This window comes from Corvus moneduloides, chromosome 7, assembly GCF_009650955.1.
Source record: "Corvus moneduloides isolate bCorMon1 chromosome 7, bCorMon1.pri, whole genome shotgun sequence".
Lineage (NCBI taxonomy): Eukaryota > Metazoa > Chordata > Aves > Passeriformes > Corvidae > Corvus > Corvus moneduloides.
This window is the reverse complement of record NC_045482.1, coordinates 22,645,290-22,670,392: the sequence shown is the minus strand read 5'-3', so window position 1 is coordinate 22,670,392 and position 25,103 is coordinate 22,645,290. Positions and strand designations below refer to the sequence as shown.

The 25,103-nt window shown below is 34.3% G+C and overlaps 1 protein-coding gene across 2 annotated transcripts in view; it reads left to right on the top strand.

Moving 5' to 3' along the window:
* Positions 1-25,103, top strand: part of PSMD14 (proteasome 26S subunit, non-ATPase 14) — a 46,644-nt gene that overhangs the window by 15,397 nt on the left and 6,144 nt on the right. For both annotated transcript variants that reach the window (XM_032114525.1, XM_032114526.1), the window contains 6 exons: positions 7,044-7,115; positions 7,439-7,558; positions 8,652-8,722; positions 9,694-9,844; positions 21,656-21,763; positions 24,903-24,977. In XM_032114525.1, coding sequence (XP_031970416.1) covers positions 7,044-7,115; positions 7,439-7,558; positions 8,652-8,722; positions 9,694-9,844; positions 21,656-21,763; positions 24,903-24,977 — 597 coding nt within the window. The remainder of the gene's footprint in view (positions 1-7,043; positions 7,116-7,438; positions 7,559-8,651; positions 8,723-9,693; positions 9,845-21,655; positions 21,764-24,902; positions 24,978-25,103) is intronic.

Below are 25,103 nucleotides of genomic sequence, written 5' to 3'. Positions count from 1 at the left end.
CAAAGAGGTGTTGGCAAATTTATGATCCCAACCCGTTTAACCAACTGCTCAAAGCTATACAAAGTTCTGTGGTTTGTAATTTTGGTTTTGAAGAGGAAGGGAGATGGGGAATGTTATATATTTCAAGTCCATCTATATTGCTGTTGTAAATGTGAACCTGGGTAAACTTTTTTTAGGAGACAGAATTTTGTAAAACATACTGAGACAGTTTTTATCTAGCCTGTTAAGGTGGGGTTTTTTTCAGAGATTTTTCAATTTAAGGTAGCAGTTGATGCCACAATACTTCCTTAGTATCCCTACTCCATTTTGGAGTCTGAGACTAAACATATTACTACAATTTTTATTTCATCTGACATATGGTGTATCAAGACAATGTGATCCTTTGAGAAATCTAGGCTGTTTTTTGAGACTTATGGTATTTTGTGGTCTGTTATGCATGCTTGATTATAAGTGGTATAAAAATGGACCTAAACATACAAACTGTTTAGACATAATGCTAGCTTCAAAATCTAATCCTGTTGATGTGGAACTAACTACAAAATTGTGTGTGTAATAGCTTGAAAATAACAATAAAATTCCAAATTGCCACTAATTAGTATGTGATTCACAGTGCAAAGTAATACGTTTTTCCCTTTTTTTTTTGAGTTCTCTGATTTTTTAATATTTTTGTATGACCTCAATAATTTTCTCTGCCATGACTGATCACGTTAACTTCCTGTACTGCAGAAAATGCAACACGTGGCTTCTGGTGCTTGTCATGATGAAGTTGTTAGAACCATTGAGATTTTAGAATATGTCTCACTCCTTTTGCCACTTCCACTGATGGAACATGAGTTGGTAATTTCTATAGGTGTATTGTCTCAGTCCAGGAAAAAAATTGTTCCACAATCCCAGCTCTGCTTAGATTTTTAGGCTTAGCAATGTGTAAAAAGCACTATGCTGATCTAAGAAATTTCTTATTCTTTATACCAATGTATCAGCAAGTTGTACCACTTACTGGCCAAAAGTAGAGAAGAGCAGTGGTACTCTGGTGAACTTTTAAGGCCTTACTATCATTAATACCTCTACCTCCTCTGCACACTTGCTCATATTTGTGTCTTCTCTGCAGCTAGTATTTTATAGTGGTTTTTTTTTCCTTCTACCAAGCTATACACACGAAGTTGAATTTACCTCCACAAAATGGCAGCTATAAGCTCACTTTAAGTGCCTCATCCTTCCATGCATCTTTTAATATGATAAACTATTGTTTTATAATTATTGTCATTGCATTTGCACCTCAGTTGCCTTTCTCCCCCTTACCTACATAATAAAATGTCATCTTTACCTGAAACACATGTTCTGGAGGAGGTAGAGAAGGGCAGTGAAGAAAAATTGTGGGGTGAATAAATTCAAAAGTAATGCAAGGGGGTTTTTTGTCTTGGGTTTTTGTTGGTTTGTTTTTTTTTTAGCTAATCTTTCTCAATTGTCTTTGGATATAACAGCTGAAAATATGTAGTGAAAGGGTTAAGTCGGCATGAAAGAATTCATTTCCACTTTAATGACCTAGCCTTGCTGGGTTAGGACGATGGGGAACATGCTTCTGACTTGTACTCCTATTGCCAATTAACACCTCCTATAACAGGTTGCCTCAGCTAGTCATTGAAGCAGAGGCAGTAGAAATAGTTTACATGCAGCTTGTTTTTCACACTAGTTGTTTAATACCCACAAAATTAAACTATTAAAAGGTTCTTTCTTAGCTTACTGGGAAAGAAATAAAGCATGATAGCAGTCATTGTTTGCTTGTGTGTCCTATGTTTGTGTTTAAATCATTCCAGTTACAAAAATAAATAGAAGTAGTAATGATTCTTTTATTTTACACAGTGATATGTCATTTGGTGCATTAAAGCTGAGATGTGCTTCACAGCACTTAAGTTGACTGCCTTTGGGTTTTTATTACAGTTGCCCCTGCAAAACTGAGTTTCTTTGAAACAGCTATGATGTATTTCAAAATCATCTTTTGTGCTATTAGCATGAAACCAGAGCAGTGTTTAAGATCTATCTAAACAATGGAAAGTGTATCCATTTGTGGAATATTTCTCAGTTCCTTGTGTAATTATTCAAGTCCACTTTCTATACCTATTTGAATAATTCTAAAATAGTACAAATAAAGAGCAGTGCTCTAAAATAACACTTTAGCTCACATTTAATAATAAAATTGGTTAAATAATTGATATCAGTTCACACTAAGAGAAAGGTGAAGTAATATACGTAAGAGTGTTAACAAATTTGCTAAAAGGCCTGAGTAGGTAACACTTCAAGGCGTTAGTTTTTATCCTGTAAGAATGGCAAATGCCTTTAACACTTCGTCAACAAGGGCTGCCCAAGTAAAGGACTGCTTTTTATATTGGATCATCTCTTTAACTATTTGAAACAAAAATAGTAACATGCATAATTTAATATTACAATGTAATTTTCTGTCCATAACTTGCATGTGAATCTTTTTCCCTTTCAAGTCTTACTAAAAAAAAAAAAAAAAAAAGTATTTTAATAGCAGTAACTTAATTTTATCAATTATTACTGAACTTGGAATTCTGCTATTCTAAATGAAAACAAACCTAAAGCTTGGTTGGGTTTTGTGAGGTGGTTATCAGGCAGTTCATTTCACTGACTGAAAGCATAAAGTTAATTCAGAAGAAATACCAGTTTTTTAGTAACACATAACAGTATTTTTTACAGCAGTTCTTTAATTTTAATAATTACTGTATCCAGCTTATACATGCATAGTTGGGAAAAAGAATGTTCAGTATTCCTTGCAGTTTCCAAATCTAATTTTTCTCTAATTCCCCAAGAAATAATCCAATAAACCTGTAGGTATGCAATATTCACTGTTTACTGTGGGATGGACAGTCTTCTAAAACTATGCAATGAGATAGCTGTTCTTTGAATACGATAATGTAACCAAAAGTACCAGCAGCTCTTTTGCATTGCAGACACAAACGCTTTCTTGTCTGCTTTCCTGATACCAGTTAATTTAATTTGGTGCTCTGCTTCGTAAGGATGGTGCTTCTTTGTTAAAGTTGGCAGGCAGTGAAGTTTATGAACAGTGGTAATAGCACATGCTGTGGAGGGTCAGTGTAAAATATTTGCCTCCATGTAGAGATTAGCTAATAAAATCTTTCTTCTTCTTTGCTTGATGAAAGAAAAGCATAAACTTTTGTGAAAGACTACCAGAAACAGGCCAAAGAGATCTCAAAACACTAACTGGTAGCTGGCTCCCACATACTGTGTAACTAACACGCAGAAGCTGGGGCTGTCACTCCAGGGCTGTGTTAGATTATCAGCCATTTGTGGAAAAGGAGGTGATCAGAGATGGAAGAAATTGGTTCTAGTTTCCAAATGTCTTTTTCTTCAAATCATCTAAAGTCAAGTAAGCTACTTGGAAGACCCAAGTTCCATTTGGTTTTATCTCTTAAATCTTTAAAAGTTTTATGTTAAGAATTTGATGAACTTTGGTTTAGAATTTTCTATAGAAATACAAATGTGTGCTTATAGTATTTTATGTGGCAGTTTATCTTTGGTAGAAAAATAATTTCCTCCTCCAAATTCCTGAATTTCAGTACTCTTGAGCAGCTCATTGTAATCGATATTCAAGACAAAGGAAGGAATATTAACTTGAAAATTAATACACATAATTGGTACAGTGCAATGAGGACTTTCATTTTCTCATAATTTAGCTAGTAATTAAAATCTATAAGAAGAACAGAGCAGACGGAAAGGAGATAGTGAGGTCACACAAAGAAGCATCAGTGACCAAGGAAATACTTGGTATGTGCTGTGTCTGAGATGACTGAGAATTAACAAACCTGCCTTGTGTACTACCATTAGCTAATTTTTACAAGTTCAGGTAAATTGGTTGAACTGCATGGTAAGAGTGGAAACTCTTGTTTAATATTTTTACTGTCTCTTGCATGTGCTTAAAATGAAGCAGTGAAGTATGCAGGTGATACCTCCTAATCCTTAATGTAGTAATTTCTATATATATTTAAACACATTTAGTATGTAAATTCCTTCACGGTAAATACTGTGGCTTTAAAAAAAAAATCGCAAAAGCTAAGCAAGTTGGTTTACACCAATGAAAAATTCCTTTATGAATTAGCAATGTTTCTTATGCTGAAAAGAAATTGTTGGCTATGGGTGGTGGCAACAGGAATTCAATGTAAGTTTTGAAAACAATTTTATCTCATAGAATGCCTAAAGATTTGATGAAGTATAATATTAAGTATCCCCTCTTCTGGACCCAGCATCAAGGTAAATGAGCATTTGGATGCTCCAAGGAGTGTAGAAATCATAAGGAAATATTTAGGAACACCCTGTCTTAATTCCTACTTTCACCTGAACTAAAGGTTGATTCATTTGCCTTGTTACAGAAAGAAAATGTATTAATGTTTGTCTTTGTTTGTTCCCTGTAAGTGGTGAATCTACTGACTGATCCTAAAATGAGAAAAATTTTGAAGAATAAGCTCTTACAAGTTGAGGACACCAGCATCTATATGGAGGACAGAGCTGTGATTAATGCCTCAGCTGCAGGATAGCTGTCAGTGTGATTTTAAGAGACGCTAGAAATTCCATAGGGGAGAGCTCATTCAAGAGCTGGAGTAAATTCTAGTTCAAGCTCCTGATTTTTGAGAAGTTAGTCTCAGTCAAACATTAAGATTAGCCTTCCAGAAATCATGGAAGTATTTGTGCTAATCTGGGGGAGATTTTTATTACATGATTCTTTATTTTAAAAATTACTGAATGCTGTAATGGGATGGTTGCTTACAGTGAAATGTTAAACCAGATCTGGAGCAAATGTAGAATGCATTTGGTGATCACAGCATGGGTATTATGGTTCTTCCTAAAGCACAAGGTTACTAGTTATTTTTATCTTCCCTTTAGACCATCTCTGGTCTAGAACTGGTAGAGAACTGGGAGAGCTTTATGTATGAATAAAGGGTTTTGTTAACAAACTAGGAAGTTACTTTTAAAATTAAAACTCAACTTACATGGGCTTTTTTCTTAGCATTAAGTGGAAACATGAGTCTTTGTGCTTTCCAAATTCTAAGTGAACAGTGCTAAGTGAATAGACTTAAAGCAGGACAGATAAAGTTTAAAAAGTAAACTGACATGTTTATGGAGAAAAAAACATAGGAACACCATTAAAAAATGATGGGGCATTTGAAGCTTTGCCAGTCAAACAATTTAATTGTAGAAAATTCGGTGTAAATAATGCAGGTGCTCTGCCCATTTGGTTCTGGGAAATGTTCTGAAGAACTGAAGAACATAGTTTTCAGTGTGAGTGCTAGAGGAGCACTTCTCCACGGGAGTATCTCACTGTTGGACTAGGGCTAAGCCAGGGAAATACTTGATGAAGGGGTGAGGTTGATGAAAAATGGACCTTTGCTGAGAATACTATGGAAGGTGAAATGTAGGGAAATCTGCTGGAAGAAAAGGCCAAAGTGACAGAAGAACTAGCAATGAGTAGTAAGAAATGAGGAAGGGCAAATATGGAGAGTTGATGGTCAGCAGTGTCAAAGTTGGAAACAGAGGTTTGAAGCTGTTAGGAAGTGGGTATGGTTGACAGATCCATGCATATATGTGAATTTCAGAATACAAAGATTGGATTTATAATATAAAGATTAGATCTAGAACTAATAGATTCATTGACTTTAGGGGGGAAAAAACGCACAACTGAATTTTCTTACTGTCTTTAAGGCTTTATTCTGAAGACTGATGTTTTTCTGTGTGTGTGAAAATCAAAGTATGCAGAAAGGATTATTCCTATACAAATGTAATGTGTTGATGACTTAAGTATCTGATTTTATCTTCAGGAAGTAATGGCTTGTGTTGATTGCTGTGTCTTGTTTGATGTCGTGTGGATGCATGTTGTGTTGAATTTTTTCACTTAAAGTGAAAAGTTAAGAATTTATTAGAAACTTTTTTCCCCCAATTTTGCTTATAACTGTGGAATCAAAGTTCTAAGTCTACAAAGTATTTGTGTAAAGGCACCATTTTTTCTCTTTTAACTTGAAGTATCTTTTTTTTTTTGGTCATACCCATAGTTACTTTGTTGCCCTTCTAAGTTTACATCACCTCATGCTGAAGTAAGCTGTCTTTACAGTGGAAATTTGTTGTACACAGTTTGGTAATCAAGTAATGCATTTGCTGTTAATTGGCTGTAATGAGGTACGCTGATATGGAATTCTGTATATAAGAGCAACATTTCTCTTGCTCCTCAAGAAAGGGACATTTAAACTGCTGCCTCCTGTGTTTTTCAATTTCAACAGTACATAGAACCTGTTTCAACCAATCATTCACACCTGGGACAGTTGTGCTAATTTTTGAATAACTACTCATAAGGCAAAGAGCAAAGTATTTTGTTCACAGCTTTTCCACCTAGGGATCAGAGGTCCGTTTTTTCTCTCACTATACCAGTGTATCTGCAAAGTACTCCCATAGCCTTTATCTGCAAGTCCTCTTTAGCTGAAAGCTGATGAAGCAAAGGGAAATTGCTGTTTGTGTTGGTGCCAGTTAATCATGCTAGCCCAGCAGCATTTACATTCACACCACTGTAAGAAACACATAGTTAATTGGAGAACTGGCCATATTTTACAGCTGACGAAGGTTAGCATTGCAGCAAGGCTGACTAATGGAAACTTAGATCTGACTCTTAGCCTGAGTGTCTTGTAACAGGTTTGTATCCAGTGTAGTACTTGCCTGCTTTATATTTGACTGGTTCTGGTAAGGTTGCTCTTTAGACTGTGTTGTTTGGGGTGGGGGAAGACAAGATGATGGTTAGGTGACCTATTACAAAATAATGTTAGTGAAGGAAGGTGCTGTAAAGAAGGGTTTGGGGATTGGGTGTGCGTTTTTTTTGTTTTGTTTGTAACAACTGCATCTAACCCACAAAGTCACAATTACGTATGCATTTTTCTGTAAGTTTTGTAGTATGCAAAACAGAAGAAAATATTTAGAAACTGCAGAATAACAATGATGGTGAAAATAATTGTTTATTCTTTTTATAGGGGCCACCAACAGATGCTCCTGCGGTCGATACAGCGGAACAGGTTTATATCTCTTCCCTTGCACTGCTCAAAGTAAGTGTTCTGTGTGCATACTATGTCTGAATATAATGCTGGAGATAGAGCACCTGGCAGCTGTCCAAAGTTATTGGACTTGTGTTGCCTAAGTGCTGGCCAGACTAATATTAAGAATAAATTAATACTGATTAGAACCCTCAGAAACTTACTTTAATTAGTTCTTTCATTGGCTTTGTTTTTACTATTTTATAGTTTGTTACAGTTTCCAAAAGTGCTACAAGTTGCAAATTAGCTATAGATCAACAAAGGCTGAAAGAACTACCTCAAATCAAACTCGAACCTTCTGTTAAACATATGGTGTCATTTGGTCTTTATTCCAGATGTTGAAGCATGGTCGTGCTGGTGTCCCTATGGAAGTTATGGGTCTGATGCTTGGGGAATTTGTTGATGATTATACTGTGAGAGTGATTGATGTTTTTGCAATGCCACAGTCTGGAACGGTGAGTTCTTTGCATCTAGACGTTGAAAATTTTATTTGCTTGTTTGTTTTTTTCCTTATGGTAAATATATTTTTTTAAAAAGCTTTTTGTGCTTTACCTCATTGAAGCAATCTGAAGGTATAAGCTGCAAGTTTTAATACAAACAAGTCTAATGGTTAAAGGGTTTCAGTAAAAAAAAAAAATGTAGTCAAAACTTATTTTTTAGTAAAGGCTAGTACTTAAGTGTGTCTATCAATATATGCAGATGTTATGTCCTTATGTATGTATAAATATATTGGTATAACGTGACTTATAAGGCTTATAAATGGATAACTTTCAGAACTCATATCCTATGAGCCAGCAGAAAGATTCAAAGTGTAAAAGGTTTGATTAGGAGTGTAGCATGCTCTTAATTCTGATGGTGCTATAGATAAACTTCACACTAGATATACTTCAAACTTGCTCTCTTTGACAGACCTTAGTTGCATGTCTCTTATATGATACTTCTGTGATTTGAAAAAAATACGTATTTAAATTTTGAGTACAATATCCATTTTATGAACAGATTAAAGAGATGTGTCAAGGGGCATAATTGGAATTTATGATTTTTATTTTGTGTAACTAGAATGAAATGTTCTTAAAACAAGCATGGAATGATTCCTTTGTAACTCAGAGCTGCACTCCATAGAATTTTCAAATCGTTTTGTCCTGAGTTTATTCTATACATGTGCATAATATAAAAATCTGCAAAAAGCCAGTATGTTGAATAAAATGTGTAGTGCTGAACTTGGGAAAAACAACAGGCCACTGTGTGCAGACCAAACAGAGGAGAAAAATGTGAATTCCTGTGCCTATTTAATCATGTTTATTCATAGTAAAGATTACTTAAAAAGCAATTCAGAATAATCTTTCAGTATTTTAAAAATCACATTGAAATACATTTCCAAAAATTACATTTTGCGTTTAAGGGAGTTCTGTCACGTAGTACTAAAGTATTCAGGTTGCCTTTTTAAACAGATGCTTATGAATATTTTTGTTTGTGCAAAGTTACAAGTTAAAAGATAATATTGCTTCATGTACAACTACTATGATTTTTGTCTGTCTTTTAAATTAGGGTGTCAGTGTGGAGGCAGTTGATCCTGTATTTCAAGCAAAAATGTTGGATATGCTGAAACAGACGGGAAGGTAAGTCACTGTAAAGAGGGCTGACAGTAACAAGTACTCCCTCCACAGTTTTTTGAAGAAACAGCTGGCTTTCTGCAAAACTAGTGCTCTAAGGGCTATTAATAATGTTTAAAAATGAAGAATTGCCCTAGAAATTAGGAGAGTAGCTTAGCATGTAATTCAGTCCCCCTCATGCATTTCAATTGTCGGGAGATTGTCACTCCTGTTAAACCTACAGCTTTGATTATCGCCCAGATAGATTAGAATGCTGCTCAGTTTAGCATAGGCGATTACTACACAGTACCTGCTTAAAAGACTGATTTTTTTATTTAACCCTTTAAATAAGATTTAAAAAATTTTTGAAGTTACAGCTTATTCATGAGCAATGTTAATGAAAAGAAAGGGAAAATAATTTTGTAAAAGATCCTAGTATTTAAACAAATTTTATTTCACTCCTACCTCTCAACAGTTGTCGTCTGCTTGCTCAAATTCTTTTACTGTGGGAAAAACTTCAAAATTAGTGTTACGAAAAGGCTCAGCAGCTGAACAGAACAGTGCAAATTGCTTTTTGACTGAGTTCCTAGTTCTACTGCTGGTTTAATTGATATTTAATCCTTTCCCACCGTTGGTTCCCGTTGTCCATGTCTGAAATGGACTTTCTGCCGTGAAAATTCAACCTTCGACGCCAAGGAGTTAAAAAGTGGATATTTACTCAAGTGCTGAAAGGGTAAAAACTGGTTCAGGGAAGGTGTGGTAACAGGGTGAAAAACTGAAAGCATGATCTACCACTGCTAATGTGTATCCCTTAATGATAGCCCTCTTTTGTCGCATTTATTCATGTCCATGTTTTCACCATACTGTGGTGAGTAATTTAAATATTACTAATGGTGTTTTTTTCACAGCTTATCCTAATTTATGCCCTGATATATTCCTACTTCTTCTTGTGATAGGTGTTTATATTTTTAAGACTCTCAATGTCCTTTTTGTTTCAGACCTGAGATGGTAGTTGGTTGGTACCATAGTCATCCTGGCTTTGGCTGTTGGTTATCTGGTGTAGATATCAATACTCAGCAGAGCTTTGAAGCCTTATCAGAAAGAGCTGTTGCCGTGGTGGTGGATCCCATTCAGAGTGTAAAAGGAAAGGTATAGTAGGCTTGCTTTTTATTTTTAAGGTACTTCAGTAGGATTTAATATAGAAGCACTGTAAATACGTGTAAGTACGTGATTTTGGAGGCCCATACTGTATTTAAAAAAAAATTAAAACAAAAATCTCATTGTAAATGAAAATATTTCCAGTTTGTTCTGCATCTTATATCGGTCCTGAAACAGGCTGGAAGTCTTTGATATTGTCAGTACACATAACCAGTCATAATCCTCTCAATATTTTGTTATTTAGGTGTGACTCAACAGGTTTATAACTAATAATCCAAGTATACATTGTTTTATATATTACAATTTAGGCACAAAATCAAAGATCCATTACTAACAGATTGGAATAGGTTCAGCTCCTTAACATGGGTACTAAGAATGCACTGATTTGCAGGCATTGCATATGATGAATGGTATTAAAATTTCTATTCAAAATGTTTTGGGCAATAAAACTTTACAGAGAAGTTGGTATTAAGCATTTGGATTTTTGAGAAGTGTGCAGATAAATGATTAAGTACGTTAAATTATTATGAAAAGAGATTAACTTGCAAAGCATATTGGGTTATAGTTGTCCTTTGTTGAAATCTCTTTTGTTCTTGTTTAGTTCTCTTTTTATTTCTTTCTAGCCCCATATGCCATTTTCCTATTTCCTGCCTCATGACAGCAGGGAGCAGCTCTATTATCACCTTCACAGAGCTGTCTGCAAATGTGAGAGGCAATTCGATTTTGCTCAACCACAGGGAGAGTGGATTAGAAAAACTACAGAACGTACAGAAATTGGCTAGGTGGTTTACTGCTTTAAAATACTGCTGAGGTGTTTTGTTTGAGCATGCACTCCCATTGTATTGTAGAATAATTATTGAAATGTGTCATGGTATATATGGATGATATTCATGTAAATTTATAAATATTTTATAAGTGTTTATCTTCTATAGAACTGTAGTATCATATTTCCTGTGAGGCAGATCTTATTAAAGCTACCAAACACTATGGGTTCTCTTAATTTCATAGCCGAATGTTCTGAAGCTACAGTTGCATTTTCAGTTGTTTTTTTTTAAAATTCAGAATTTTATAGCAAATATGTTTATGTAACAGGCAGTTGAAAAATTATTAGCTTCTGGTTGTTTGGAAGCTATTAGTCCTCTGTATAAATTTTGTTCCTTTTTAAATTACATAAAGAGTAGAAGAAAATACAGGTAGTCTGGGGGGAGGGGGGAAGATGCAATAGAACACTTAATTATTCCTGACTTATTTTTCCTAGAACTTTTATTTTCCCACTCCAATAGAAATGTTGAAATAGGATTCTTTTTATTTTGTCAAAATATAATTGTCAAGACTATTACTAGTAATTAATTTAGACCTCACTAGCTATTAAATCCATTAAGAATAAAAGCCTCCCAATAAGTCACACTACTGTTATAACACATTTGCTGACTAAGTGCTTCTTTTTAAAGTAATTTTATTGCCGCTGTTGTTTGACATAGATGTCTATCTTTGAGATCTTTGAGTTCTTCAATAAAGTAATCTTTGGCATATTTATTTTGAATGTGAATAAATTTTTGTCCATCTAAGCATTTCTCAGTTACAGCTGCTCTTATGGCATTGCTGCCAGTACTTGAGATTACTGGAAGTCTTCTAATGTTTGTTTTTCATACACGTTTTTAGCTGCTACAGTCAGATTAAATTACGTTCTCAGGTTTCACATTAAAAAAAATTTACATCTGTCATGTTTCTGGCAAGTGCATCCTTTAAAGCTTAGAAATAAAAAGAATCTCCCAAATTATGAATACCACTTGTAATTAACTTCTTGATTTGGAAGATGTGGAATGTGTTCGACTTTTACGATCCTAGTTGGCAAGATCACTTATACTAAAATGTGTTTGGATTTTAAATGAACTGAAAGAAGAACAGATATATTAGAGTCAGGGGGGTTTCTTAGGTCAGGTTTCAGTGCTTCATGTGCCTGGCTAACTTATTATGGCACCCAGAGCCTCTTCGTGTGCTAGAGAGCTCAAGCTCAGCCTATTTCAGGGAAGTATCTGCATTTGTCAGCAAATGAAGAACCACTTGCAGAGGTAATTTTGGTGGTGTAGTAACCACTGTACTGGTGGGGTTTAGCTACATGAGTCCAAGATCATAACTCATTGTACCTTATACTGGCATGACTGTCTGGCAAAAAAATACAGTGAACATGTGGCATAGAAGATTTTAATATGGTGTGTTTTGTCTGAGATTAGATGTATTTAAAAGCAAAATCCAAAATAACACATCAGCTAATTTTAAACCTGCCTCAGGGCAGGTCCATGCCCATATAAATTGCTATGGTTTATGGTCAGTGAAGCAGTCATGGTTGTGCTAGTGAAGAATAACTGGGGCAGAGGTTATTTTCATGTGTCAGAAAGTTGCAGTGAATTCTGATGAGGAACCTCAGGTTCACCTTGACTAGCTAAAACATTGAAAAGCAGTTTGCCCTGTTACTGTAGAAAATGAAAATTTGTTCTTTGTTAACTGCCTCATCTCCATACGTGTTTTCTACATAGGACAGGGCTGTATGATTGCAGTTTAAAGATAAGTATACACCTGTAATTCCTCATCAGTTAAAAGAAAAAAAACAAAGTCACTTTATGTCTTAAAGCCAATGAGCAGAAATAAAAAGTTACATAAAATCCTTATATAAAAATACACCACTCATATAGATCTGTGGATTAAATGCCAACTGCTTTAATGACCATTTTAGGACTGGGATATTTTTGCATAAATATAGTAGGACACATGAAGGACAAGTAATTTTAAATACTGATCTTACTACTCTACGTACATATTCTTGCACACAAAGTATGTTTTTTCATGACTGTGTACCATATTTTGCAATATTTAGGCCCATAGTGCTCCAGTTGTCTGTAAAATAAACTCGCAGCAGATCAGTGAGCTTTAACTGAGGGTCAGTGTTCTCAGAACCCAGAGAGGAAAAGCTTTGTTTTGACTTTTCTTTTTTTTTTTAGCTTGATTTCTTTGAATGAAGTCAAAATAAACATCCTGAAATACGGCCAGTGGGGCAACCTGGCTAGCTGTTGTTTCATTTTATACTTACTAATAAACCTTTCTCTTATCCCCTCCAGTTTTCCAATCTGTGCAATGAAAGCTGTAATACATATTTAGAATATTCCACAGAAGCAGTAATTTCATTAGAGATCTGGAATAAAGCTAAATATTGACATTTCATATTTATTTCCAATATACACTTTGAAATGTCTGTACAGAGAACCATAAACCTTTGCCAAATGTTAAAAATAAGTGTGTTTTTTTTGGACCTTAACTTAGCAGCTGTTCATCACCTCATAAGGAAAATATAACTACATCAAACCCACTGTAACATAGTATCTTTAACTCCAAAAGCATTAACTTACTGTGTTGCACTCATAGTATTGGTAAATTAAAAAAGAAAAATGTGGTGTTTTCCTTTTTTGAGCTGTTTTAAACTTTAGATCTTTAATATAACGAAGTCACCATTTTAAATGATTTGTTCTTCTGAGAGAATTAACTGGTTTCCCTTGATTAATAACTGCTTGCATAAGGATTGGTAAAATATCCAAAATTGTCGGAAGTCCACTTTGTACATCTGAGAAGCTCATTGGCACTTGCAGTGTTTAGGAGGATTGGTAGCAAAATCTCTTAGGCATACAGCAAACTTTCATTTCTGTTAAGCCATATTTTTTCCTAGCGAGCACTGATAGAAGTATTTGTGGGAAGATCTGTTGGTTCATGGCAAAATTCTTTTTTTTAATTGTTTGCTGAGGAAAATAGTTGTCTTTGCAATTACTTTTTTATAAATTCTCTTTCAGTCACCTCTGACAGATAAAAACAAATATGCTATGCATCTTAATCTTGTGCTTAAACCAGATCCTGCCACTTTGATAAGAGGATTTTGCTGTGGTACTTCATCCTTAACTTACACTCATTCAGATGGTAAAAGAAGAAAAAATGCATACATTTGGGTAGCCTGGAAAATCAAAGTAATTCTAGTTGAGAGTGATCTGTGTAGATCATCTAGCCCAACTTTGTGCTGAGCACAGTGTCAACATTGAGTTCAGGTCAGCTCACTTAAGTGTTTTGTCCATTTGTGTCTTGAGATTCAACAGCTTCATGGCAATTCCTGTTCCAATATTTTATTTTTCTTGCAGTTGTTTTTTTCCCCTTGTATGCATATAGCCAGCAGCTCCTCTTTTCAGTTTATTGCTATTGTCTCCTGCCACATACATCATTGAAGAACCTTGTTCTGTGGCCCAAGCAAGCTCTTCTGGAACTGGAAGGTTTTTTGTTTCAAAGAGTCAGAATGTGGGCTGTAGTTTGGAACCACTTTGTGCATGCAGTTTCTTTTCATTGGTAGTTGAAAATTGCTTTCTTTTGTTCAACTTATGAGATCATTAGAATTTTCTTCTAAATGGAGTAAAAAAATGTGCTGAACTTTATCATTTGTTCTTTTACTAATTTTTGAAGTATGAAAAAAATTACTCTTATCATGCTAGAGAGAGAGAAAGATACGTGCTGGTTTTATCCTCCTTACACAAATAAAGACCCTGAGGAGAGCTGGAGGACTTGTTTTAGCAACCTCTTTCCCCTTTTTTGGCCATTGGTACTTGTAAATCTAGGTGACAGTTGTATGTAATTAGTCACGTATATGAGCATTACGGGTTTGTTAATACATTACTTCAGTTTTTTACTCTTCAGAGTAATAGATGGTCATTTTGTTGAGTGCTTATCATAAAAGTAGTGATTTGCAAGTAGTTTTGATCTCTTTTGCTACTTTTATGCTCCGGTTTAGATTAAATTGTCTGTATATAACACTGTTTCAGATTGGTGAGTTCCGTTTTTGTGCTGCAAATCTTCCCAGTTTATCAAGGCAAATATGTGTGTGAATGGTTTCATAATTTGGTAATTAGTTGTTAGTCTAAAATACTGAAACCAATAGCTGACAGTGATTCAACAATTAATTTCCTGAATATTGGAATTACCATCCAGCTTCAAGATTTTCTTCAGCTGAACACGTCTTACACTAGTTTTTTGAAAGATTGCATGGTTTTAAACCTCCACTCTTTTATCAAAGTGCTGTTATTTTTCCTTTGAACTTGTCTTTTTCCCTTCTTTGTTTGAATTAACCACAAGATTTAGAAACGTTGTTTTTTAAGAAGGCAGAAAAGGAGCAGTCCTTCAAATGAGATTTGTGGAGTCACTAGTGTAATGCCTGAAATTTAAAATAGCCCATTAAGTTTGTGAGAACTATAAGCAGATTGGAGCCACCTAACAAGACTTTTTTAATATACCCAAGTCCTCCACCCACTTCATGTGCATGTCTTGATCTTTGCCGTAGTAAGTCTTCTAAGACTTCTAAAACACAAGTGAATTCAACAGTCTTTAGGGTACAGTTAAAAATCAGTAACACTGTAGAAATTAGTAATTAAAAACAACAAAACAGTAAATTGACTGTATTGTCACTACTTTAGAGACATGTCTGTTCATTGTGAATTATTATGCAGATAGCATTTAGAAGAAAATGTATTTTAAAACATGATGCCTACAATTTTGTCTCAGAATCTTTTATACCTGGAACAACTTCCATTGTTAGAACTGGATTTGCTAATACTTTTCTATTGTAAAGGGAAAAATCCTAAAATGGTTAACATAACTTTGCAGTGTGTAATTTTGATTGGAGTATCAAGAATATGTTTCTGAACATTTTGCATGTATAGTACATTTGCATACTCTCACAGTACTGTGCTATTCCTTACCATTGACTGGACAGAAACATCCTAGTTTGATCTAGGCAAGAGCTGGGTTTCAATAGGAAGGAGCTTGGTTTGGAGAGTAAGGAAGTTGTGTGTGCTGGGTTTGATCACTGTTGGTTCAGTAAAGATTGATGTTCTTTTTCCTGGAAAATCATCTTTGTAGGAGATTAATTGCATCTGCATCACAGTGTGGGCCACTTGGTGTTTTCAGTTCAGGCTGCGTAAACCTAGGTATAAACTAAAAAGTTTTATTACTGCCAGTGCACCAGTCTTTTGTTACATTTTCTAGAGTAGTTACATGTATCCAGATTAACATATTTTGCATATTTTACTTCCTCTTTTCTTAATGGAGTGCTGAAATTGTTAATATCAATGCTAATGTTCTAAAATTTGTTATGTAATGTCCTTTGGACTTGTTGTGATTTAATTAATTAATGTATGTCTACCTACTAAACCATTTACATAGGTTACTTCAGTTCATGCCCTTCCCTAAAACAGAAAGTTCCAAGACTTCGTTGAAAAGTATTAAATGTTTAATTTCCTTTTGCTGTGGTGGATGTAGAATAGTCCATTTATGTTCATTAAGGCATATAGCTTTAAAACTTGTGGCTCAGCTACTTGGGAGTTATGGATGCATGCCCTCACTTGTCAAGATAAATGTATTATGCTGTAGTTCTCTTCCCCTTCCAGTATGGATATTGAAGTTGTACTGCAGATTTGACCACAAGTAAATAATTCTCCAAGGATAGAGAAGGAAAATGCACATACTCCTAGGAATATGTTTTCCAGAGCTAAAATTGACATTTTATAAATAATTTCCATGTTGCAAACTTCAAAATCACAATCACAGCAATTCAGCGATATGCATTTGGCATGAGACAGTTTCAGTTCTTAGTGCTTTTCATTGGAAATGGCATAAAAAATATGATTTCTTTGAATTTTTTATGTTGTGGGCTTGCAGGGGACAGAAGATGTTCTTCACTTGTAGTTGTCTAACAGTGCATGGCAGCATAAATAACGAAATGGTCATAAACCTGAGCTGCACTTCTCTGGTCACGTGTTCCATTTCATTTTTGAAGAATCTAGAAACAAACTAAGCAGTTGATAACAGGTCAGTTGCAGGTGATAAAAGAGATTTTAGATGGGACATTACTTCTTTTTCCACACCTGGCATAACCACACTCTCTCCTTTGCAGTTGTCTTGCAGCACTGGTATGTTTGTTCATAAACATATGGCATAAACAATACATCACTATTGGAATTCCAAGGACACAATGCATTTTTAAAGTCACCATATGCCGTGGATTCTTTGCTGGAAAAATATTGATGTTAGATTTTAAAAAAAATTTAAACAATAAAGGCTGACTTACTCCTAACTGAAGTTAAAATATAGTGGGACTTGAAAAACAGGACTATTTCATTCAGTATTGTTTGGAAATTTAATATTGGAGAGATTTAAGGATCAAGTGTGTAAAGTGCTCTTGAATTAATTTTTTTTTTTTTTTAAATACCCCATGAAGTTATGAAGACTGTTTTAGAAAAACTGATTATATATATATAAGTGTTCACACTTTCAGGAGAAGCTAAAAGAAGTCTGGCTACTAAACATCCTAAATTTTAATCAAGTCATTATTTTTAATAACTATGTGGAGACTATAAGAGGCCAGATTTTTATCTAGCTAGCAGTTGAGGTGTCCAGTGCTCATCTTAGATTGTGAGTAAATTTGAATCATATTAATTATAGCTGTCCTGAAATATACACAGAACAAAATTGTAAATTTTCTTTCTAAAAATACATTATATGGACTCTAGTGTGGGCTGTTGACCCCAGGCAAATGCTAAAAAAATGCAGTATAGTTATTGTTTCTCAGATTATTATGCATTTTGAAGCTAAGACAGATGTACAAAAAGATGTAGTTTTTATTTTGTATTGGCAGCTTCCAAATATTTAGTATCTATTTCCAAGAACTGCAATTAGTAAAGCATCCATGGTACTGAAATCCACACATCCCACAAGCTAATTATATTTGCAAGGTCAGATTGAATACATATTTTCAGAAAAATAAAGGGTTATATAAATGTGTCTTCTACTTGGCTGTTAAATCACAGTTTGTTGATCTGGAGTATAATGTGTACAATTCACAAATTTGTCTGATAACAGAAAGTGGTGTGTGATTGTGTTTATTTTACTAACCAGTATATTCACAGCAATCACTTCCAAATATCTCTCCAGTAAAGATGTGTTAATTACAAAACAGACAAGGTCTTCTATTATATTAAAGCTACTAACAAGAAGACAGCAGGAATCACACATGTAAATAGCATCATCAACCCCTATTTTAGTCCTCTGTTTTGATCTGTGAGTTGCGCATAGACCAAAGGTGCTATTAAAGACTCAGTATATGAAATAGGCAGCATTATATGAACAAAATTTATTCAACAAGAAAACAGACCTTTAACATGAATTTAACAAGCCTGAGAAATTATAAACTCTCATATGCTGCAGATTCATGCAGTGATAATAAACAAAAAAGGAAAGTAAGAGGTTTCCTTAAGCTAGCCAAACTGCTAATGGTTTTGTTATAAGCTGTCTGCTGTTGAAATGACCTCTGAAAAGTCTGGAGACACTTACACAAGGAAAAATTAAATGGTCAGAGTGGTGAAAGAGTTGCACTATGGAAGTGCCTTTTAAAAAAAAATTACCTTCAAATTTCTGGAAAACATCCCAATAGCATAGACTTCTGGCTAACTTTTTAATGTCTTTTTAGAAAAGGAATTTAGCATGAATCTTGGAAACAAATTTTTACTAAAAGAGTACATGCTGCATTATATTATACAGGTAATTTAAGTACAATGAAAGCTTAAAATTTTTGGTTGGGAAATACTGACGTTTTACAACAAAAATCTAAGCAACCAAGTGGTGGTTTGTACTGGGTTTAATTAATCCTTAGAAGTTCTTTGTTCAAAATACTGCATCTAAAGTTTGCATCATAGAATATGGGGTGACCATGTTTCTGTCATCAGCCTGCATCATTCTGTACTTCGAAATACACAAACATAGAGAGGAGACTTCAACTTGTACACACCTCCAAGTGCTCACTGGGGCTTTTTTCTTGGATCTTACTGTGGCATAATTAACACCTACTTCACCCATTGCTCATTAGTACACTGGACATTAATGAGTCTATTTATTTTTATGTAATCCTCTAAAGGCGGGACTGATTTATGCTCGCTGTGAAAAAAGCAACTACATTTCATAGAAATGAATATGTAGGATTTATTGTTGTATTTATGTTTTTATTGTGTATTAGGTCTAAATTTAGCCTCCAGGTTGCTGAGCATGTTAGTTTCTTTAAGATGGTTGCTATAGTGATAGCAGCAAATTCCTTTAATCTTAGTGTAGTTAAAGTATTTAGTTACCATTGGTCATCAGAGTGCAACTAAGATGAGAAATAGCATTTGCACATGTACTTTTTGTACCCCTCTGAGATTGCAGGAATTGCAATTTTAAAAGCATATTTGTGATTTGTGATTTCAGTTTTTCATATGGCTTTCTGTTAGATTTATATTTTTTCTACTTAGGAAATACTTGCATGGCATTCCTTCAGGAGGACAGATAGACAGTGCAGTATATTGCCATGCAGCTTGTACCTGAAACATAATGAACGTTACTTCTCGTCAGAATTAAGATGATTGAGCAATATTGAGTATCCCTCATAAATAATTCAGCAACTTGTTCTCATATTTTAATGTGAAGTTTAACTAATCTGAAAACTAACCGAAATGTTGAATTTTCTTATCAAAACAAAGTTTAATAATTTTTTTTATTTTACATGGCTCAAGTCCCAAAACAAATCCATGCTGCACAATGCCATTCTTTTTGGATAAGCTCAACATTGTCTAGTGAAGTTCTCAGTTAAATTCAGGTCTAGAAGCATGGCTGTTAGTAAGCTATGAAACAACTCCTTGTCATTATAGTATACTGCCAAGTTCATGTTTCTTGCTCCTCAGGGTAAATTTTTGCTTGCTTAGTTTTTTTCCATTATCTAGCTTGTCTCTGGAGAATCTGTGGTGTGCTTTTTTCTTTTTTTTTTTTTTTTGCTTTGCTTGACTTTTTAATTTATACTGCCTGGTTGTTATGGTTTGGCATTTCCAGGTGTTGATAAATTAGAGCATCTGGTTAAAATGGAATACCAAGATACGTACGAAAGCTTGCCACAAGTGTTCTGAGACAGAGAAAAACGGTAAAAAAGGAAAAAAAAACAATTACTTCTTACATTATGAGAAAGAATGTATAGATATGTAGTAATTGTTCTAGATATTTTTGAGAGTTAAATTCTTCTAAATGTTAATTCCTTTTTTTGTAGCATTGGTATCAGATAGCATGCTTCTGCTGTATTCTAAATCTGAATTTGGGGTTTTTATTGTTCAGGGGGAAAAAAAAGTCACTGGTAACTCACTTTAACTGGGTCACAACTGAACATTTTTAATAAAGAAGATCTTTTTTGGAAGGTTTTCTGCATGCAATTTGAAGATATGGCATATGCAGGTGGATCTGGCCAACAGCTGAGAGACCAAGCAATAGCCCTTAGTGGCACTCAGTCAACATCACTGTCTCACTTGGGTCTCAAAAGTAAATACAACAGGTGATAAGTTTGGGGTTTTTTTCTGTTTACACCTGATGATTTTTTTTATTATAAATACTTGCCAATTAATTTAATTTCCACATGAAGGACCTCAATATTTATCTTGTAATCCTCAAATCTGCACATTATTTAGTTATTAACATTTGTGTAAATGGAGAGGAAAGTGCTGGAACAAGGTAGGAGACTCAGTGTCACTTTCAGTGCAGACTTTCAGTGACAGTGGTTGATTTCTTATTTGTTCAACGTAAGCAAGATTCAAGTCTAATTCCTCAAAATATCGAACAAGCCACGTAAATGCATCTGTTGTTGTCCAACTCACAGTACGGAGAGGAAAAGAATAAAAATTATTATAGAAAAAAACTGTTAAAATGAGATTTAAGTTAATAACTTTTCAAACATATACAGACAAGATGCCTGCAAAGTCTGCCTGGTACTGTTTTAGTGGATGTGCAAGGCTGTGCCTGCAGTGGTCCAGTTAAAAGACTGGAACCTAAACAAGAATTCCTATCTTGCAGTTATGAACCTGTGTTGGTCAGGACACCGTAAGAGTGGGTTTGAGTGTATTGTTGTTATGTTCTTAGCTCTGTTTCAGCTCCTATAGGTTTTGGATAGGGATGGGGGTTTTATTGCATGGGACCATGAATTTCTCTTTCCAAAAATTTTCATAGAGAAATTTAGCACAGGACGGAGTAAGAATCAGTGATGGGTTTACATTATTTGCAGTAAAATAGCACTGAATACTGCCTACCATGTACCTTTAAATCATAAATGACCTTGGCTTTCTTTTATTCTCTTTTTTACTCCTGAGCATGACACTGACAAGGACTTTTTAATCCATCAGACAGTTTATAGACCCTTTCGTAGTCACAAGAAGCAAAAAGCATCTGACTAGAAGGGAATACATGGGGCAAGTTCCTTGCTGGCTATAATTTTGTTGTCATTTCAAGTATTGTGGTAGTATAATTGATGTGACAGGACTGGGCTTTAGACTTGGTCCCTTAGCTTGTGCTCACTTTCAGTTTTAGTCTCTCTCTGTCATTCATTTTGATTGGATAAGATTTAGGTGACAAACATATGCATAGTTTTGAGGCTTAGAGTAACTGTACGTAAAATTCAATGTTATATGATGATATAATGCATATAAAACTTACAGTTCCATGGAAAAGGTAATAATTGGTGTCACCTTACAATACGAGGTAGTATAGTGTGCTGATCACATAGCCAGCAGGAGGTTCTTTTTTATTAATATTATAATTAAATGATTTTCTGGATAAAGGCCAAAAACAGATGAGAGTTGATTGTGCCTTGTCCACTGTTGCTTGGCTCTATTAGTTGCATTTTCTAAAAAGAATTGACTTGACATCTTGTTTTTACAGGTTGTTATTGATGCCTTCAGGCTGATCAATGCTAATATGATGGTCTTAGGACATGAACCAAGACAAACAACTTCAAATCTGGGTCACTTAAACAAGCCGTCTATTCAGGTAAACCTAGGGCTGATAGTCCTGTAAATTGCAAAATTTATTCATCAATTTTTGGGAAAGGTACTTAAATCAGTAGGTTAAAAACTATTTATTGTTCTCTCTATTGCATTTTTTCACATGCATTTATAATTGATGTGATTCATCAATGAAGATGTATATGTGAAGGGTTTAAAATTGAGCCCTAAATTAGCTACCTGAGTGTGAATGCATGTACTTAATGTGTACAGCAAAGATTCAAGTATAAATTTATGGAAATGCAAACTTTTAAAAGTGACAATTGATGACATAACATGTGATGCAAAACAGGTACTGTTTTCAGTCCTGCAATTTAAAATCTGCTGCTTATCAACATCTCAGCTTTCTTCAAGATAAGTTACTCTCAAGTAAATTATGGAAAAAGTTCTCTCTTTTCTTTTTGCTCTAAATTTATAGAGGTTTTTGTTTATTATGTAATCCAGATTAAACCTTGTATTGTGTTTTAAATAATTAATCTCTGATTTTTATGTAATGCATGTAATTTGCTGAAAAAATGGTGGAGGAGAATATTCAATGGGTGAAATGGATGCCAGATTGACTTCTGCTGTAATGTTTCTTTTGAATACACATTTGTGAAACTGAAGTATTCAAAGTTTGATTTCTGAAGTTGACTTCCATTAGAAAGACAGAAGTTTTGGTCTTCATTGAAGCAAGCCTTTATTTTGAGAAATAGCTTCTGTCCTGAAACAAGTATCCTCTGGAGTGATTAATGCTTTTATCCCTGTCGTTCTTCTGCCTCAGTGTTTTTTCCTTTAAAAAACTTCTCCCCCTTGCTATGTATTCTAAAAAGCATGTGTCCTTGAAACCATGAAGACCAGTTCCTGCTTTTTGTTCCATTATTGGAACAATAGAAATAATATTTGCTATTTAAACATCCAAGAAAAAGACCATCCACTAGTCAGAGCAGAACTGAAATAAGTGCTGAACTTGAGCTCTGAGAGAGCCATCCTTTGGGAGGCACTAGACTACCATACCCCTATCTTGCAAAAGATCAGCAGTTTTTTTGTTACAAATACATTGAAACCCTTTGCTGTTGATTTAAATGCTAGCAAAAAAGAGTCTTTAAAGAGTGTCTTCTTCAGGAAGCTGTGTTTTACTCTTGATTTTCGAATTGGTCAAAACTGTGAACAATAATGAGTATGAAATAAGCAGCTAATACTCTTGATTGGATGTAGGCAAGCTCATGCTTGCATGTTTCAGGGCTTTTCTAACTGGGCTGTTCTAGACCATGTGTAATGCTCTCCCTTGGAAACCCCTGCAGTATTATTCAGCTTCATTATTTTAAGATCACTGTCACTACAGCATGGCATATTTTGGCCATGGGATTTTGGGTTTCTGTTGTTAAAATGGGTAGTTTTTGTTTGTGTTGATTTTTTGCAAGCTGACAGTGAGCTGTTGCAAATGTCACTGTTAAGATAAAAATCATAGTTTTAAATAATACTCTGTTCTTAAAGCTGCAAGAGCTCTCGCAGTGTTGTTTTGCTTTTATTTTAAGCCATTAATAAAATCTGACCCAGCTGAGCAAAGAAGCAAACTAAATACTGATTCAGCTGGGCTAGAAGCAGGAATTATGAGACATTACTTAAAATCTCAGGAAGAAGAATAATAGAATAGTACACGCCTTGGCTTCATTCCCTTTTTTTCACCCCAAGACAGTGTGTGTAGTTTTTTCTTGTGTTCCCTTATCAACAGCTTTTTTACAGTTGTTTATCTTTTACATTTGCCCACTCTTTTAAAGGGTAGTTTTTGGAAGGAGAGAGGAAAGGGAGAGGATAGTGGGAGAAGGCAAACCTGTTTGTCACATTTTAAGAGCTTGAAAATCAACTTCCTAAGTATCTACACTTGAATTTATATACAAACACCAAAATCTCATATGCAATCATTTTGAGTGTGGTAAGAAAATAGCAGTGGAAATTACTTATTGCTAATAGTTTCAACTATAAATTCCTTTATTGATGATAAAACCTGTATTTTACAATTTTAATTAAAATAAGTTGCACAAGTAATGGTTTTCTGTAAGTGCTGGTTCTCATAACTTTTCAAGTAGTTTTGTATCTTTGTATATGTGTTTGCAATAGAAATCTGTTTAAAATGTATGTATGAAACCAGTTTCAGCTTTCATACAGAAAATTTTGTAATGCTGAAATATTAAATTGCACAAGATGCAAATACACATTCATTTTGTGTAGTTCTAAATATATATTTAAACATATTTAGGTGGAATGCTTGAAACAGAAGAAGTATTTATCACTAATTCAGCATACTTTATATATGATTTATCCTATCTTGTTTGTAAATGTATACTTAATGTGTAAAATTTTATTTGAAAATAGACTCTTTTAGTTGTGATGTGGATTGATCATAGAATTTTACACCCCCAAATATTAATACAATTCACCCTTAAGTCATATATGTAAAAAGAAGTATCTAACGCGTGTGAGCAAAAGAGAAAATACATGCATACAGATATCACTAAAACTAATCTCAGTTGATCAGATTGTATTTGCAGAGGGCATAATTACAGTGAAAAAGGTGGTTTGGGTTTTTTTTGTTTAAAGTTAAAAAATAAAATTAGCTTTAATACCTAAAGTTAATTTGATGCACATTGTCTAACTGAGGTTTTTACTTGCTTCAGTTACTCTCTCTTCATATTGTACCCTGGAAAATGAACTTGGGAATGTTGACAGTGGCTATAAATAAATAGATAGCAAATAATCTTTTGTTTGTAACAGAATATTTTAATAGGAGTGATAACCAAATTTATTGAGAGAGGAAGGATTTGAGAGAAATATGTTTGTGCATATGTATCGGTCAAATGTTTGCAGGCAGTTACCATTTTTTCTTATTATAGTTGCTACTGTGTGAAAAAAAGCTGTGGTTTAGAAATAGAAATCATAACTGTCAGTTAATGAACACAAAAAGAGAAACAGAACCAGGTATATTTACTTCATATTTCCTTATAGTCTCTGTTTTTTTCTTTGTGTTTTTTCTTTTATTTGAGTGATGTTTAAAGATGTTTGTATTGAAATTAGCTTTCTCCTTCTGATACTTCTTCGTTTCAGCAGTGGGTGATTTACTTCAGTTTCTCCCCTAAATTTTGCAGGCACTAATCCATGGACTAAACAGACATTACTATTCCATCACCATCAACTACAGGAAGAATGAACTAGAACAGAAGGTAAATGTTTCAGCTTTAATTCAGAGTAAAAGGAACTTTATACAAACTTTTTAAGATTTGTGGCAATATTCTGATTTCAGTGGCTGTTACTTTCAGTAGTTGTTTTAACTCTCCTGGAATAGGTGG